The sequence below is a fragment of the Neofelis nebulosa genome, chromosome 18 (assembly GCF_028018385.1).
Source record: "Neofelis nebulosa isolate mNeoNeb1 chromosome 18, mNeoNeb1.pri, whole genome shotgun sequence".
NCBI lineage: Eukaryota > Metazoa > Chordata > Mammalia > Carnivora > Felidae > Neofelis > Neofelis nebulosa.
Genome location: NC_080799.1, coordinates 8,662,541 through 8,679,871, shown reverse-complemented (window position 1 = coordinate 8,679,871; position 17,331 = coordinate 8,662,541). Strand labels below are relative to the sequence as shown.

The window sequence follows — 17,331 nt, the reverse complement described above, 5'->3', positions numbered from 1 at the left end:
CCCCTCCTCTGATCACGTGTATTTTCTCGCGCACCAGGAGGGGTGCGGAGATCAGGGTGGAAAGACGGTATGAATAGTACCCGTATGGGGAAGAGGGCGATGAGGCTGGGCCGGTCTATGCTCCTTACGCTTTGCGTAAACTGACTTCCCTGGTCTTCCTCTCCTTTTGAGTTCTCTGAGTCACCATAAAAGAGGCACTGGCGCGCTCCCATAAAACGTGGCAGTCTTGGTGCAGGGAACTTCTGGAGGGAGGAGGATGCCACGGGACTTCATGGAGAGCGAGCGGCAGAGGCTGGGAAGCAGGGCTTCCGATTGGCTGGGGCCGATTGGCTGGGGCGGAGGTGCGCCGGGGAGGGTGTGGACAGGCTGGTGGCGAGCTGCTTCTCCACCTACACCGCGAGGGCTGGAAAGAACGACCTTGCTAAATCCAAGCCCACGTCTGCGCCGAGAGCTCTGCGGGCGACGGGGCCCCCCGCCACCATCGGAGGGCGAATGTGCCCCTGTGAGTGCCATCCCTGCGATGACATCACAGCGTGGCAGACGCTACTTTTCGCCGGGGCACTCTAGGCTAATGTAATCATACGATTACATAATTAACCCAGCTGTCTCATTAAGAAAATCAACTGGAATTCAGGGCATAATTAGTCATACAGCAATTAGCATGCTGATGAGCAACTGATGAAAAGCTGTCTAGATATGAAGTGTGCCAGGACCACCCCGGCTACGGCTAAGGGGGGAAGAGGCGCCACACCTCCCCACGCCAGGGAACCCAGGATCCCCAAGTCCCGGCTCGCGAGGTCCCGCACGGGGACGAGAGACCGGGAAAGGAACGGGCAGGGACAGCCCAGGAGAGGAGGGCAGCGTGCAGAAGCGGCGGCCGGCACTCCGACGCCCATCTTGTCACGTTCGCCTTTCTTTAAAATGTAGCCGATTCCTCAGCTCGCAGACCTACGATGGTGAGGCTCGTCAGGCCCCACGTTTGCTTGAGGCTGGCCAGGGAGGGCAGAGAATCTCCACCCTGTCTGGTTTACAGTCACCTGTGCTGGGCAGAGCGGAACTGTCCCTCGTCCTCTGGTCCCCAGGTTGCTTCGGGACCAGCTCTGGCCCTGCACCCAGAGGGGAGACAGGAGGCATCTGCAACCCACAGGCTTCATATCCTGGCTGCAGCCCTAGTTCGTCCTCTGGCCTGTTAGGGTGCTGGTGGCTGATTCTGGCGTGTGAATGAAAATGTCTTACGAAGGTAAACTGAAAATGTGCAAAGGGGATCCTGAGGTTACAGAGTTCTCTCTGGAGGGGCCTGGGCACCGGCTGGGCTGCCAACACCAGGAGACCTAGAATACACGGACTGGAGCAGCCTCACAGGATCAGGCTGGAGCGGCCACATCTGTAAGGTCTTAAAAAATGCCACCAAGTGGCACGTCCTTTTAAAGCTTGATATGAGAAGCCAGGGGTGTTTCCAACTAAATCCTAAGATCTCACCTCTTTTTTTCCAGCAGCCTTGCAATTGGGATCCTCGAGTCGGGGGGACAGGCAGGGAAAGGAGAACGGAAGTAACAGTATTTTTCAATGTTAACTGACGGTGTGGTGTCCTCACTTGGAACCAGCGTGATGGGCCCAGATGACCAGATTAGTACTGTCTTCTTATGCAGGAGCATTACAAAGCAGTTCTTAAAAATGATGACGTACTCCTTTATTTCTAGATCCTCAAACGCTGGGCAGGCGGGGGGATATTTACACCGGCGCAGGTATTCCCCGAGGGCAAATGAAAACCTCCCGGAGGAGCCCCTTGGAGGCATTTCGATGGGTTCTCTCTCCGGCTAGCTCTCTTCCAAGACTTCTGCAAACTACCGCCTCAACTTACACCTGCAGGCCAGTGATTCCGCGGAAACAAAGTGAGAGCGGGCAGTCATGAAACATGGAGTTCTAGCGGCGTGTCATGAGTCAATGAATATTTTATATCACTGGTAATGTGCTTCCTAAGATTTAAATCTTAAAATAAACCCTTCCAGGCACTGCCTTTGTGTTTGAAGGGTTTGTGTCTGGAGGACCTAGACCACATCTTAGCAAGGAGTGAAAGATGATTCCCTGTCGGGCTGGCCACAGATGAAGGCAAGAAGGCGATGCGAGCTTTTGCGGGGAGGCTCTCCCGATGCACCGGCACCCAAAGCCTTGGGAGGCACGGGCGGGAGCTCCTCCCACTCTGTCTTTTTCTCCTTTCTCAACTTAGAAAACAAACCGAAAAAATGTCCGAGGTGCTTCTGAGACAGAAGAGTCACAGTTGTGCTTGCCACCAATTGAGAAGTGTCTCACAGATACTCAACTGACAAGGGCTTAAGTTCTTATCTGTGATCCATTAATAAGGGCTGTTCACAAACTAAGATCGTGACTATTTTCCTGATTTATGCTTCCCCCCCAGACTCCCCCCCCCCCCCACCCCGTTGCCGGGATAAATACATGCTCATTGTTAAAAAAAAAAAATCTGAAGAGTATCAAGAAGCAAGAGCAAGTCGCTCAGGCGAAGTAAATTTCTGGCAGATTACGCGTATCATCATAATTTTTCTCAGAGTACAGTAACATGCCAGCTATCTCAGAGCTTTGAGGTGGTCATTCCCGAATATTTCCAGCTGTCTGAGAGGATCCTCCTTTAAGAGAAACTTCTTTCTCCATTCGCTACAGTTAGGGATGGACGCTGCCAGTTTCACTATGGGAGTGTTTTCTCAAAGGCTGTATGGTCCCCCGCTGCTCGAAAAGGAGCCACCCAGGAAGGGCCAAGCCTCGACTACATTTGTATGTCGGGTGCATGCACCGGGCAGGCACACAGCAGACGGCCAGGAGGTGCTGGCCGAGGGAACGTGTTTTGGGACTTCTCACACAGCACACCTTGAACCTCTCTGCGCACGCTCGGGGTCATTGTTGTTGACGGATATTCACTGAACTTGGCCCTCACCCACAGATCCCCATGCAGAAGGACGCAAGGCTCCAGAGGGAGCCGGCCGCAGAGGGACTCCCCATCTGGGGGGGCCTTGCCCAGGTGTCCTTACCAAGTCATGTTGTTGGCAGATGGCTACCATGAAGCTCTTCTCCGTATGGCTAATCATCAGCAAGTAATAAATATAAATACGAATCTCAATCAGAGGTGTATTAAAATAAAAAGATCTTAGCTGTGTCCAAGTGTAAGCTACCCCTATCTGCTCACCATAAACACGAGGATATAAAAATCCGTCTGTGACAAAATTGACAGATGAAGCCATCTAGACTGACGCAGTCAAATCCTAACTTATTTATGAATCAAAATGTAAATCTGCTCTCCTACTGCCATGACATTGACGATAAAGCCAAAGGCCACTTTCAATTAGGACAACGATCAGAGACGATAAGAGAACCAGGAAGAGAGATTAATCCTCCGAACTTGTCTGTTGGTCCTCCTTTTAAGTAATACACCAGAGGGAACCACGGAAACAAGTCCTGAAGGAAATCACACAGCGCTCACCGTGTCCAGGCGAGGACTGCCCTGGTGGCCTTCCTCAACCATCCACCTTACCTCCTACATGCAGGTGAAATCTGTCCATTTCCTCTAATCTCACTCCTGCCACCTGAAACCAAAGGACCTCATCTCTCGCACTCCAGATCCCCTCGGGACACCTTTGTAATCTGCTGTCCTACCCGTATAGTCGGAATGACTTTTTTGTTACACGCATCTGATCGTGGCATTTCCATGCTCACGAGCCATGCTTGGTTTCTCGGTCAGACAAAGTCCAGAATCCTTCACATAACCTACCAGGCCCCCACCTGCCTTTGCAGCTGGGTGACCATACTGGTGTGTGACCTTTACTCGGGCGTTAACTATTAGCGCCCCCTTGACCAGTGAACCCAGCGCCCCCTAAACCAGTGTCTTGGTTTAGATGACATTACTGCCCTCTTCTCTTGCTCACCAAGCTGGGACCCTGCCCAGTCCTTTCCAATCTATACTTCATGCCCAATGGGCTCTATCTCCAAGGCTGTCACACCCACGCTACAATGACTATGTGTGTGATTACTTTTAACGCCCACATTCCCAGCACCCTCTGAAGCCCATGAGAACGGGAAGCCATGTGGCTGATTTGCTCCCGCCTCTACCCCTGGGACTCAGCATGGTTCCTGCGACACAGGGAGGGGCCAGCTTTTGAGGTGCTGACCCACTGACTGATCAGTGGGAGGCGGGGCGGGGGAGGTCACAGCAGTGCGGAAAGAAAGTGCTCTGGCTGAAGTAAGCAGGGTATTTCCGATAAAAAAGCATCTTAAGATACTCTCCGAATTGACCAGAGAATGCGGAACAGTCTGGTGGCAAATGAGGAAGAAAGCAAACATGGGGGTCCTGACTATTTTAACCGTTCGGTGGAATCCGTGGGACAGTTACACATTTAAAAGTTTATTCCGTGTCTTTAGCACGAATGAACTTTGGGGAAGAGAAATAACACGATCTGGGATTCGGGATGTCGCCAGGGCTCCAATGTTACTTCTCCCCCAGAGCTGAGTGACACCACTGCACGAGAGGGGGGCAGGAGGGGGAGGGGGTGGGCACGGGGATTTCCAGCAGGGCGGCTGGGAAACCAAACACGGGTTCTGGACGTCGGTCCCTAAGAGGCGCATGTGCTCATCTGCTGAACCCGGAATGCTAAGGGTCTTACAAATGTCTACGCAGGCAGGTGAATCTGTATGGAATGATACGAAAGCAAAAGGAGGCTCAGACAGGTGCCACACGGCTACAGCTCAACGCAGGATGCGCTCTGCTCTCTTGCAATCCGGGTTGTTAGAACTTGCCAGAGTGCTCTCCCTCAGTGAGAGTGCCGCTCTAGGGAGCACGGTTCAGCGTGAACAATTAAGAGACCGCAAAACCTCAGAAAACGTTCTGAAGAAACAATTTGACCCTTTCATTTATTCCCTCAACCAATATTTGGGGAGTTTCTGCTACGTGGCAGGCACTGGGGCAGACACTAGGAAAATGAGGAGGGACAGAAGGGAAACCAGCAGAGCATCAAGTAGCTATCACAGGGGCCAACCCACAGGGCGTGGGGAGTGGGTGTGTGTGTGGGAGAGAGAGGCACATCTAAGCCGGGCCTGGGACGTCAGGCAATGGTGTCTCAAGTGAATCCGGAGGAGTAAGCGATCGGCCTGGCCTGGCCTGCCTGCAGGGTGAAGACCAACCCCTCCTTGCAAGTTCAGAGACTCGCCTTGAGGCAGCGTAGACGCGAGGAGGGTGGCCTGAAGTACGCAGTGGAGAGCAAAAGCTGGGGTGGAGAGACGTGGATGGAATCCAGAACATTCTGGAGACAGCATGGCCAGGGCTCGGTGACCCCGTGCTCCGGCATGAGCAGCTGGGTGGAAGGCAGTACTGCTCGCTGAGAGAGGAAACGCAAGGAGGAGCCAGTTTGCTCCGGACGCAGTGGGTGGTTTCGGGGTACCCGTATCATCCCAGTGGGGATGCGCAGGGGCTACCGGATATTCACGATGAACCTCAGGAGTCAGGACCGAGACGAGGTTGAGCTTCAGGAGCCAACGGTGTGACCCCTGGTGGCTCTCGGACGACGGGCCCCTTGGGCCATGTAACATACTGCACCTGTGATATGCCAGGCTCTGCTCCAGGTGCTGGGCATAGAGTGACGACGCAAAGCTAAACTCAGGGGGCCTTCCTTCCAATAGAGCCAACAGGTGAGAAACAAGGAAAAGACACAAACAAGTAAGATTTCGGGCAGGGGGTCCGTGCGGGGCAGGGGGTGGTTCTGTCAGGCTTCCAGGCCAGACTCCTTGGCCGGTGGGACCTTGGCTCCTCCTCTTCCTGGAGCCACCTGGTCGGCTCTTCCTGGGCTCCTGAAACTGGGCCACGTGATGCAGGGCCGAAATCCCCATCCCGCTATCCTCAGGAGCGTCCTTCACTTTTCTGACAGTGTAAGTTGCTGCTTCTTGCGACTACAACTCAACACGCCCCGCCAATGTTTCTGGGTTCAGCTGGATCGAAGCCTGAAGCGCACAGACAGTTAAGACACCCTGACTCCCCGCAACTGCGTGACTGTCAGTAAATGCAATGCTATTGACCAGGCCCTTCCTGTAAGCCTCAGCCGCAGGATTACTTCATCTGAGCAGTAAGCAGACTTCAACACACAGGTAGAATGCTCCAAGCTCCATTCCTGCTTCTCAAGGCACCTGTTAGAGCCATCAGGCCATGGCATTTGTAAAGGAAGAAATACCTGGGAGGGGGGCAAAAGGGATCTACGTGGCAGGTCGACGAACTTCGATGGACTTTTACTCTAACAGAAAACATCAAACGTCGTTTGCTCCTACCATCTGAAATTGAAACTGCCAACCTGGGATTCTCTGGCCAAAAACGATCATTATGAAGAGTATCATCAATATGGGGAAAAAATGCTTCTGGGACGGTGGTAAGCAAGAAAAGCAAAATATAAATATATGCCCACGTTACAATCAAAATTCTGTAAAAATTATCTATGTCTCTGAATGAGTCCTGCTCAGGCAAAGAGGAGTGTTGGCAGAAAATAAGTAAGTAAGTAAGTAAGTAAGTAAATAAATAGAATAGAATAGAATAGAATAGAATAGAATAGAATAGAATAAAAAATCACTTCTTGGTTTATGGGAAATACAGAAAATAATTTCAGAAAGAGAAATCCAATAGACTGCCCAGTTGAGAAACTTCACTAAGGGAAAACTCAGGTACAAATGGACGTGTAAGAAAGAGAGTGTACATTATTTAGAAAACAGTAGTGAAAGGCTCTCTGGGTCTCTGGCGAAGACAAAATAAGCCTGTCCCCTTTCAACTAAGTCACCAACACAAAACTTGCAAAAGAAAATGCAAACAGGCCCAACACGCGGCCGATTCCCGAGATGTAGGGCGCGTAAGGCATCGAATGATCCAGTTACTGTTAAGGAGCCTCTCCGTGAGCCCCAGCCAGAGTCTTCAGGGAACCCCTAGGGGGATACAAACTCTTGCAGAAAATCAACAGGCTAGAATTTGGAACCTAGGGCTGGATGTGCTCCAAGACTGTGAGAAGTTCAAAGAAAACCATTCTCATCACTAGGCTGTTCCCCACCTTATTCCATTTTCCAGATGAGGAAGCTGAGGTCCAGAGAAGAAAAAGAATGTGGCCAAGACCTCACAATAGGCCCTGGGACGAGAATCTCTATCTCCCTCCTCTTTGTCCAAAGCGTCCAGAACGTTTTCCGCCACCTTTAGCTTGGTGTGGCCTCCATTAACCCCCACTCCCGGAGGGCAGAGCAGAGCCGAGCCAATGGTGAACCTGAACTGGAGTCCAAGTACAGACACCAAGGAGACATGCTTCTGCTCTGCTTTGTTAAAAGTGGCTCCAGTAATGTTCAAAGGATTGCCAGGAGCAAGTGAGCAACTCCAGGAGCTGGGGAGGGGAGGGTGGTGATAACTGGGCTTTCTTGGTCAAAAGAGGAGGACATTCAAACTGCTTTCCTAATTTTCTGATCTGAGTCTTCCCAGGACTGAGCTGGGACTCACGTGATCATGGCCATCGCTACCCCATGAGTTCCTGGTGAGGGCAACACCCAGAAAAAGAGGACCAATGGGAGCCATGGCTCAAGGTGCCCTAAAATCTGCCTCACTTTTCTAAAATAAGGAATGAAAAGCCATCGCTTCTCTGAATGCCCAGCAAGCATCATTAAAGATTTAACTCCTTAGTTTCTTTAAAGGAAAGAACCCACATATGTGGTCAACAGGCCACCCCTTGCCCTTGGCTATAACCCTTCAGTGAAAGACGTGCCCAGAGGCTGCGGATTCCCTGGATGACCTGGGAGGGAGGAAGCGTTCCAGGTGCCCCATTAGGGCCACTCCTGAAAGCGGAATCGGCCAGCCCAGAACCGCGAACGTTCACAATGTCTACGTAGCACACACATGGGTTCTATTTCTTCTCTGGGAATGTGTAGCCTTTTATACCAAAGAGAAAGGTAGCCGCACGGATTTGAGTCTCTGCATTTACAAAGGCATCAAAGGGAAGCTATCTGATTAACTTCAGCAAATATGCAGCTGATGTCCGTACCCAACCAAAGTCTGGGTTTTGGAGACTCCAGAGTCCCAGAATTCCCTGTTTCCTGGGGGAGATGCCATTGCTGGTATGATTCCCTTAGAGAAGCTGAGAAGAGTGAGCCCGAGACCCACCGCCTCGCCAACACACAGCGCCCACTGGTGGGCCGGGTGAGCGTAGGGGCTTACCTGGAACGTCAATCAATCTCTTGTAGACGTTCAAGAAGGCTGCCTCAGCTTCTTTGCTTCTTTTACTCAGTGCATCAATCTGAAAGGCGATGGAAGAAGGAAAAGAAAAACAAAGAGCTTAAAATTTGTCAAGAGGTAATTTAGAAATCATCACACATCTAGTGAGTTCCCACGGCAAACAGAAGTCTGATTGGTTCACGAAAGTGCCGGACAGCTGGGCCTTCCTCTCGGGGAAGACGGCTGCCAACACACGAGAGGGAGACAATCCACGTGGCCCAGTTGGCATGGGGGACGAGGCAGGAGCGGTGCTGTGCAATTATGTGGCCATTTGTGACCCTCGGTCCCACTGCCCAGCCGAGTGGGGGCTCCCCACAGAGGAAGACGGTCCCTTTCCTTCCTCTGCCAGTGGTTACTGGGAGCCGACCGTAGGCGGACACCGTGTGGGAGGCGAGGGCAGAGCGACAGCTCCCAGCCACAGGAGCCATGGTCCAGTAGGGGAAACAGGTGACTGAATCCCCGCCGGGAAAGCGCTGGGTAAGCAGAGGCATAGGGACACTGAGAAAGGGCCATCAAGCAGGAAAGCGAGTGACCATCCAAGAGTAGTTCACCAGATGGGAACGAGAGAGACTGTGTGAAAAGGGAGGGACCTATTCAAACACCTGGAGCAAAACTCTTAAAATCTGGGGGTTCATACATCCTCCTTAGGAATTTAATGAGGAGTGCCTCACAATTCTTAGACATACTTCTGCCTAATTTTATGAGGGTGGCTCAGTCAGTTGAGCACCTGACTCTTGATTTCGGCTCAGGTCACGATCTCACGGCTGGTGGGATCGAGCCCCGCGTTGGGCTCTGCGCTGAGTCCGGAACCTGCTTGGGATTCTCTCTCTCTGCCCCTCCACCTACCGCCCACCCCCCCGTCCCACATGAGCACTCTCTCTCTCTCTCTCTCTCAAAGTAAATAAATAAATAAACTTTAAAAAGTAAAAGAATTTTATGAAAGCCAAGGACCCTCCTCCCAGAAACACACGCACACGTGGTTATGTGCTCTCCTTAGAGCACTCGCGTGTCCTCTTGTGTTGTGGCCATGGAATCCAGATCAACAACCCACGGATGGGGCTGTTACAACACACCAGGGAACATGGGGGTCTGCTGGGGTGGGAATGTGGATACGTGGGTAACAGGAGTGGGCAGGTGAGATCGCGAAAGGCCAGCAGTGCATGTAGGAGTGACCATTCCGGGGTCCGTGCCCTCACCCAGTGAGCGATGGCAACCATAGGGATTGGGGAAAGGGGGCCAATCGGGGAGAATGGGGTCAAACTGAGTTGATACGAGGAGGCAGGCAAGTCAAGGACGGCGCCCAGGTTTCTAGCTTAGGCACCAGGCTAGTTTCTGTGACGGTGGCCAGCATCAGTTTGTCTCGTGACTTAACCCGGATGAGCCAGCAGAAAGTCTATTCATCAAAGAAAGGGAACACGTGAAACTCCTAAATATGCCAGACACACATCCAGAGAGCCTCTGATTGCTGGATGAACTCAGTACGTTATTTTGCTCACAGGACACACTTGTTGAGACACCGGATCACTTTTTACACCTGAAGCATGCAGGATACTACACGCACGGGGTTCATATTGGCTCAGGAAGAGGACACTAAATTACATACTCCTTCTGTCCCCTCGCAGAATTATACTGTCTCCAGTGTTATTAAAGAGGCAAAAGGATGTGGCTTAATTACAGGGTGTCTCGTGGGAGCCAACCAACAATTTGTTCGGGGCCGAGAGAGGCCACCTGAGGTAGGACTGGAAGATGCTGGGGAGTAGGACCCGAGGGCTGGCGGGGGACACGTCTCCGGAAGCCCAATGCACAGCAAGCACACCAGCAGCTCCAGCTTCCAGCACGTGGTGCCCCCAAATTCCCGTTTGAAGTCAGCTGTTTGGAACTCAGACACACGTCCCCCCGTAAAACGAGAGTGGGATTTAGGTGCTGGGGAAGTGTTTGGAGAAACCCGAAGGACTACTTAAAAGTGACAAGATAGTTCTCTCTTTATTTTTAAAAATAAAACATTTCTCCCCCCTCCCGAGCGTTAGCAATTCATGCTCATTGAGTAGTTAGAAAAATACCGAAAGAGAGAGAGAGAGAGAGAGAGAGAGAGAGAGAGAGAGAGAAAATAAAAATCCGAATTCTGCCACTCTCTAGAAGTCATCCCCTGATCTCTAGGTCCCTTTAAAATTTTTTTTTTTCTAATTGAAAACAATATATAGTTGAATGAAATGTAGTCACAGAGGCAAATTATAGAGACCAGAAAGTAGACGAGTGGTTGTCTGGGGCCAGGGAGGATGGGGGGTTTGGAGAATGATGGCTTAGGGGTGCCGGGTTTCTTTTTGGGGTGATGAAATCCTCTACAGTTAATTGTGGAAATGGTTGCACATTGACTATATTGACTATATTCAAAGTCAATGGGCTGTGGACTTTAAATGAGTGAAGGGGCGCCTGGGTGGCGCAGTCGGTTAAGCGTCCGACTTCAGCCAGGTCACGATCTTGCGGTCCGTGAGTTCGAGCCCCGCGTCAGGCTCTGGGCTGATGGCTCGGAGCCTGGAGCCTGTTTCCGATTCTGTGTCTCCCTCTCTCTCTGCCCCTCCCCCGTTCATGCTCTGTCTCTCTCTGTCCCAAAAATAAAATAAAAAACGTTGAAAAAAAAAAATTAAAAAAAAAAAATAAATGAGTGAGTTATATGGTACGTGAATTATATCTCAATAAAGCTGTTAAAATATGTGTATTTGAAATTAAATCATATGTAAAATTTTATACTGTGCCTTTGTAACCTAAAAATCTTTTTCAATATCTATTGCAAGATTTGGAAAATGTGTTAACAGTACCGATTTCCTCTGTATCCGACTACTCCATACATAGATGGTTTGAGGAAAAGTGGAGTTACCTCTTCAGATGTCTGCAACACTCCCTGTGCTCTGGATCTTTCTGTTCCCTCTGGGGAGCAACGTGCTCACGGGGAGCAGAGTTTCTGCCCAGAAAACAGGGCAGATGTCCTGCCTGTTCTTTGTACCTCTCGACACCAACAGAGGCTTCTCCACCCAACTCAAGACGCACCTAGCGAGGGTCCCTCGCTTTCCAGGTATTCTGACCAAGGGTACAAAGGGTAGCTGCCCCTGTGGTAGGCAAAGGATAGGATGTGGAAGGATCCTGAAATGTGGTCCTGTCTCTCCTATCTGGGTTGTTGATGGGGAGGGAGGTGGGAATGGGGTTGGTAATTTACACAGCAAACTTGGGGACTGTTATGGGTTGAACTGTGTCCCCTCAAAGATGTTGAAGTCCTGATTCCCAATACTTGTCAATGTGACCTTATTTGGAAATAAGGCCTTTGCAGGTGATCAAGGTAAGAGGAGGTTATTGGGGGGAAGCCTAATTCAATATGACCCTGTCCTTATAGAACGGGGAGCTTAGGACACAGAGACAAACATCCAGGGAGGACCCCATGTGGACACAAAGGCAGAGACCGGGGTGATAAACACTGAAGTCTGACAGCAAACCACGAGAAGCCAGGAGAGAGGCTGGGGACAGATCCTCCCTCATAGCCTCTGAAGGAACCCATACTGCCCACACCTTGATCTTGGCCTTCTAGTCCCCAGAAGCGTGAGTTGTTTAAGCTGGTCAGTGTGTGGTACCTGCTCACGGCAGCTCCAGCAGATTGACACAGGGACCGTGATTCTGAGCTCTCTTCCCGTGTGTCCCCTTTCCACAAATGCAAGAAAATTCAAAGCCCGCCCCTGGGAGAACAAGGTCAGGGCAATGAGCTTAATTAATTCATTAAGCAGCTGGACTGACTACAAGGCGATGAGCACTCCGCACGTGGTTGAGCTTCTACTTGATGAGGGACCCTACCCAGCCCCCCCCGTACGATCTCCGAACCTGGAAGAATGTGTTGGTTCTGGGAATGATGCTACTCTCTATTCTCATTCACTCTCTTGACGCCCGTATGGTCAGCACCCTCATCCACGACCAGCGCCGGAGTGTCTGCGTTTCGGTCGATCCTCTGTCCCAGCTCCGTGGTGGGATTCCCCTCGCTGCGGCCAGGCACTTCCTAGTGCTTCTGCTTACTAGACTACCCCTTGGTCGCATCCCCGCTGCTGGAGACCTATCCACGCTTGGAGAGACGGCGGCTGCCGGGTTCCCGTGGCTGGCAGGGCTCTGAGTTTGGAGGGCGAAGGGGGGCCCCGGGGCTGGGCTGGGGGTGATGGCGCCCACCTGCCAGGACGGAGCGGGCAGATGAGCTCACGGGGGTAAGGAGGCTCAGTGCCTGGCCCGGGGAAGGGCTGGCTTTGTCACGTTCCAGAGCTTTCCTGGGGTATCCATGCAGTTACGGCCCCGGACGCGGGGCCATCGCCCTTTAGCATTCTGTGAGTGAGGGGGAGAGGGACAGTGTCGTCCTCGCCCCAAACTGCTCCCCTCTCCACGCCTGTCTGCTGCAGGTGCTCAGGTGTGTGCACTGCCTGCCTTTGTGACCTTGAGCCAGGCCCTCAGCAGGCAGCCCCGAGGAGGTCTGATCAGGTCTTCCAGCAGATAGCTGGAAGGAGGATCCAGGTTAGACACTCTGACTACGCAGTGTGCAGAGATAGCCTGAGGTAGAGTCTGCCTGCCATCCCCGCCCCCTCAAAGCCATTGTGAGCGAGGTCAAGGTCAGGGGTGGCGGAACTGGGCCAGGTCTGGCGCAGCTCTGGTTGCACTCAAGCCCTGGCCCTGGGGAAAACCTGTTCGGCTCCAGGGATCAGCCTCACCTCCTGCCACGCCCGGTTACTCCCTGTTCCCTGAATACTCAAGCAATTTCCCTGCAGCCTGGAAGGCGCCTCCTTGGAATGTTCCTCTGATCCTCGAGGCTCCACTGACCCATCTCCCCGCTGCCTGTGGGACACACCCATCACCACATGGGATTGTCTGGAAGTTCAGGACTGCGGATGAGGCTCCCTCTGGAGATCCTGGGTTCCTTGAAAGCCCGCACTATGCTTTTTGCCTCAACTGCCTTTCCTCCTGACTGGCGCACGGCAGGTGTCTGGTATCTTCTTATTGTACGAGTGGCCACGTGCCTCAAGTGAGCACCAGTTTCACCTGCCGAAGTGAGCAGGCAGTTAGGGGATCCCGTTTTAAATCTACATGAGGGGCGCCTGGGTGGCTCGGTCGGTTAAGCGGCCGACTTCGGCTCAGGTCACGATCTCACGGTCCGTGAGTTCGAGCCCCGCGTCGGGCTCTGTGCCGACAGCTCAGAGCCTGGAGCCCGTTTCGGATTCTGTGTCTCCCTCTCTCTCTCTGACCCTTCCCCGTTTATGCTCTGTCTCTCTCTGTCTCAAAAATAAATAAATGTTAAAAAAAAAAAAAAAAGTCTACACGAAAATGTTTAGTAACGTAAAGAGTTCTTTGGAAAGTATGGTTCATGTGCTGATGTGACGACAGCCACTTGGCTGGGGCTAGTGCTCGAAGCCTCTCTCCCCACGGCAGCCGCCCGACAGCGCCCTCCTGCGGTGGGCCGTGCATCCTCAGCGGCAGGAAGCGTGGGGGGGGGGGGGGTGCTCGGCAGGTCCCCGGACCCACCGGTTACCCCCTCAGCAACACCATGCCCACCGTGCGGACTTTGGCTTTTCTGTAATAAGAATTAAAGCTAAAGATACAAGTGTATTGGAAGGGAGCTTATTCTGAATCTGAAACAACCCATCCTTGCCTACAGTCATACGCACACTCAGGCCAGGTTGGGAGGGTTTTGGAGATCTCCTGTGTGACCCCTGAAACCGGGAGGGGGTGAGCAGGTGCCCGGGCACAGGGGCGCCAGCAGAACCGCCCTGTGGGGTTTTGGGGGTCGTGTGGGTTCTCGACTCGTTGCTGCCGTGACCGTCACCCTCCCTGTGTGACGGAGAGCAGTCCGCGGCAGTGGCAGCGTGCTTGTGGCGGGCGCTTTCCTGCCCCCCTGACGTCAGGCTTGACCACGTGAGCTGCTCTGGCCGACGCAATACAAGTGACAGGGCCAGGCGCCACACCCAAGCTTAAGATTAAAAAAGCAATCTTGTGGTTCAGCCACAGCACGGCACTCTTTTCTTCTGTCGTGAGGCCAGTGTGACCTGACAGGAGCCACTTTTTCCACTGGGGTCTCCTAATGAGGACCACACACGGTCCCTGGGCCGGCAGTCAGCCCACGGCCTGTATTATATGGACCAGAAGCAATCCGTTGCCGTAGGCCACTGAGACTTGGGGTTGTTACTGCAGCACGATCTAGTCAAGCTGTCTGTTATCAGTCCCGGGGTGGTCACACTGCTAAGATAGCACAAAGTAAAAACAAGGACCAAATCCCCAATATCGTGAGGGCCAAAGGATATTTTATATTATTTTTATCGCGGGCAGGGCTGGGGAGGGTCGTATCAAAGTAGAAAGGGCACAGGACTTGAAACCACTAGACTGGATTGACGACAAGGCTCCGTTCGTGCATTTGGGAATGTTAAGCCAGCCACGTACCCTCCGCCTCTCTGCATTTTATTTTCTATGCCGGCGAGAAGGGAACGGCCGGAATGCCTGTCTTACAGGAAGATCTAACGGCTTGGAGCTCTTGGTGAGCTGGTTCTCAGGGCTGGGGATAATCACTGACCCGTGATGTACCTAGAAGGGGAATGAAACATCATGCAAATATCATCTAAATTACGTGTCCGCTTTCAGAGGGTCAGTCGGAAGAGAATTTACACACTCAAGGCATCCGTTTTTGTACAAACCGCCACGCCACTTTTAAAAGAATCAACCTGTTCGGACTGGCCCCTGTGTGACACGCACAGGGTGTGCTCTAACTCTTAGGGGCATGCTGATGTCTTCAGGTGACGTTCCCTGCGGAAATCCCTCACTCGCCCGTGACTTGGAACACAGACGGGTCTGAGGCGTTGGGGGCTGTTACTTGAATTTGCGATAGGATTCTCCTGTTTGCCGCTGGGGAAGGGAATGGGGCGGGCGGGGAACGAGCACAGGCCTGAATTTTAACCGGAAGATGCTTTGCTTAGAGGTGGGAAAAGGACGGAACGGTGTGATATTTACAGATGTATAAATCCCCCTTGACGACCAGCCTTAACCATCAATCAAGCAAGAAGTTCTGTTCGTTTGGCCTCAGAAATCGATCTCAGAACTATCTCCTTCCTGCCTTTGATGCTTCAGACTTGACACCCTCCCCCACCCCCCGACCCCCCCCCCCCCCCCCCCCCCCCCCCCGCCACCACCACGACTTCCAGTTTGGACGCTGCAGACCCATGCCCGGCGGATCTCCGGAACTGTGGCCTGCCACGGAGTATGGTGTGTCCTTCTCAGGGCCTCTGGGTCCCTGTCCCAGAACCCAGAAAAAACATAGAGCCACTCTGCCCTGGTGGCTTTTCCTCACTCCCAGACTACAATCCACACTCCTCAGGCTGAGGCCCCAAAGCCCTTCCCAGCGTGGCCCGTGCTTCACCCTGCTGACTTCACCTCCCACGAAGTCCCAGCACTGACCAGGCTTCTCCACACCAAGCCCCGGTCCCCTCGACACGACACGCCCCTCCAGGCCTCTCGGTCTTTGTACACTAGGTCCTCTGCCTGGAATGTTCTTCACCTATGGGGGAGTCCAGCTCTCTTTCTCGAGCCAGTCTCGGTGATGCCTCCTTTTCGGTGTCCTCCTGATTTCCCGGGTGCCACTGGTCACTCGGTCCCTGTGCCACCTGGGCTCTTTGCAAATCCCTCTCTGCACACTTCCCACACCATGTGATGATGACTCACGTCCACGAGCTTCTTCCCCACCACCCTGCGGTCTATCCCAGGCCAGGGGCAGGGGCACAGGCGCCTTCCTCTCTTTACCCCAGCGCCCGGGTCCCAACGAACGCGGGAGGCTGCCTGGGGAGCATCTGTGAATGGATGCGGGTAGGTTCCAGGCAGAAACGGCTGACGGGCTAAGGGACTCCTCGTGCGGCATTGGTAACTGTAGCATCAGACTGGAGGAGGCGGCTTCCTATAATTAAGAGCTTCAGGGGGGCTTTTACCGTGCCCCATTTAGTCTAGTCTAAAAAGCGGGAAGCCATGAGAGCAAAGTTCGGGCCTAGTTTAGGGAAGCGCTAACTTCCTTGTCGGAACAAGACAGCCCTGGGCAAGTGGCAGCAGCGGAGGAAAGCGGTGGGGTGGGGGTGGGGGGTGCGGGGGGCGGTTGGGGTAAATAACCAGGTGATGAAATCACCAGGTGATGTCGTCTCTAAAATGGGAGAAAATAAGACCTCTTCGTAGGTTTTAGGTAAATAGTAACAAGGAATGTGCCCGTAACTGGGCCGAGCACTTGGGAGGCGCAGGATACCCTCGCTGTTATCATGACAGCGTGCACCCTGCTTGTACACTGGTGGCCTCGGTCTGGGTGCCACACCTGTCGCACGCCGCGCTCAGAGACAAGGAAGCCATTCCTCGGTGCGGTGAGCAGGTTGCTGCGGGCGCCTGGCCCTGCCCCGCTGGGCTGCCACCCCCCACAGGCCACACGCGGGTACTCCGTCACGCCAGCCGTGAGGCCCAGGTACGGACAACGGTGTGGGCTTTTTACAAGGGCCTAGGGATCACCAAAAACATACGGGACGGAAGGACTGGTCCTCATGCTCCCCCAGTGTTGTGTATCCTGAAATGCAAAGGCTCAGCTTTCCAGGGTGCCGCCCGGGGCCCTGCCACGCACAGGTGCTAGGTAGGGTGGTGACACACAGGGCTGAGGGCCTGGATATGGTGTGGGAAGAAGAAGGGTGAGTCCCGGCCCCAGCACTAACACAGGTGTGCTACCTCAGCCACCGAATTAACCTCTGTGCCTCAGTTTCCTTGTCTGCAAAGTGGGGAGAATCAGCCTTGGTTGCTGTGAATGGTGATGCGGTTGCCAGATCGGTAACGCCGCTTCTCAGATGCGGAAACTGACCAAGTCTGGAGCCAGGCCCCTAAAGGACGCCACTAAGCATATGATGACACCCAGCACAGCACCCTGGGGCTTGCACGGGGCCCGGGGCCGTGCAGTCAGTGGAAAGAAACGTGCGCTTCGAAGGAACAGAGACGCCGGTCTGAGGTCGGCCCTAGCGCATGCTTGC

The 17,331-nt window shown here is 53.2% G+C and overlaps 1 protein-coding gene across 13 annotated transcripts in view; it reads right to left on the bottom strand.

The window, feature by feature from the left end:
* Positions 1–17,331, bottom strand: part of CUX1 (cut like homeobox 1) — a 377,843-nt gene that overhangs the window by 163,930 nt on the left and 196,582 nt on the right. For all 13 annotated transcript variants that reach the window (XM_058711654.1, XM_058711653.1, XM_058711661.1 and 10 more), the window contains one exon: positions 8,228–8,306. In XM_058711654.1, the coding sequence (XP_058567637.1) occupies positions 8,228–8,306 (79 nt within the window). The remainder of the gene's footprint in view (positions 1–8,227; positions 8,307–17,331) is intronic.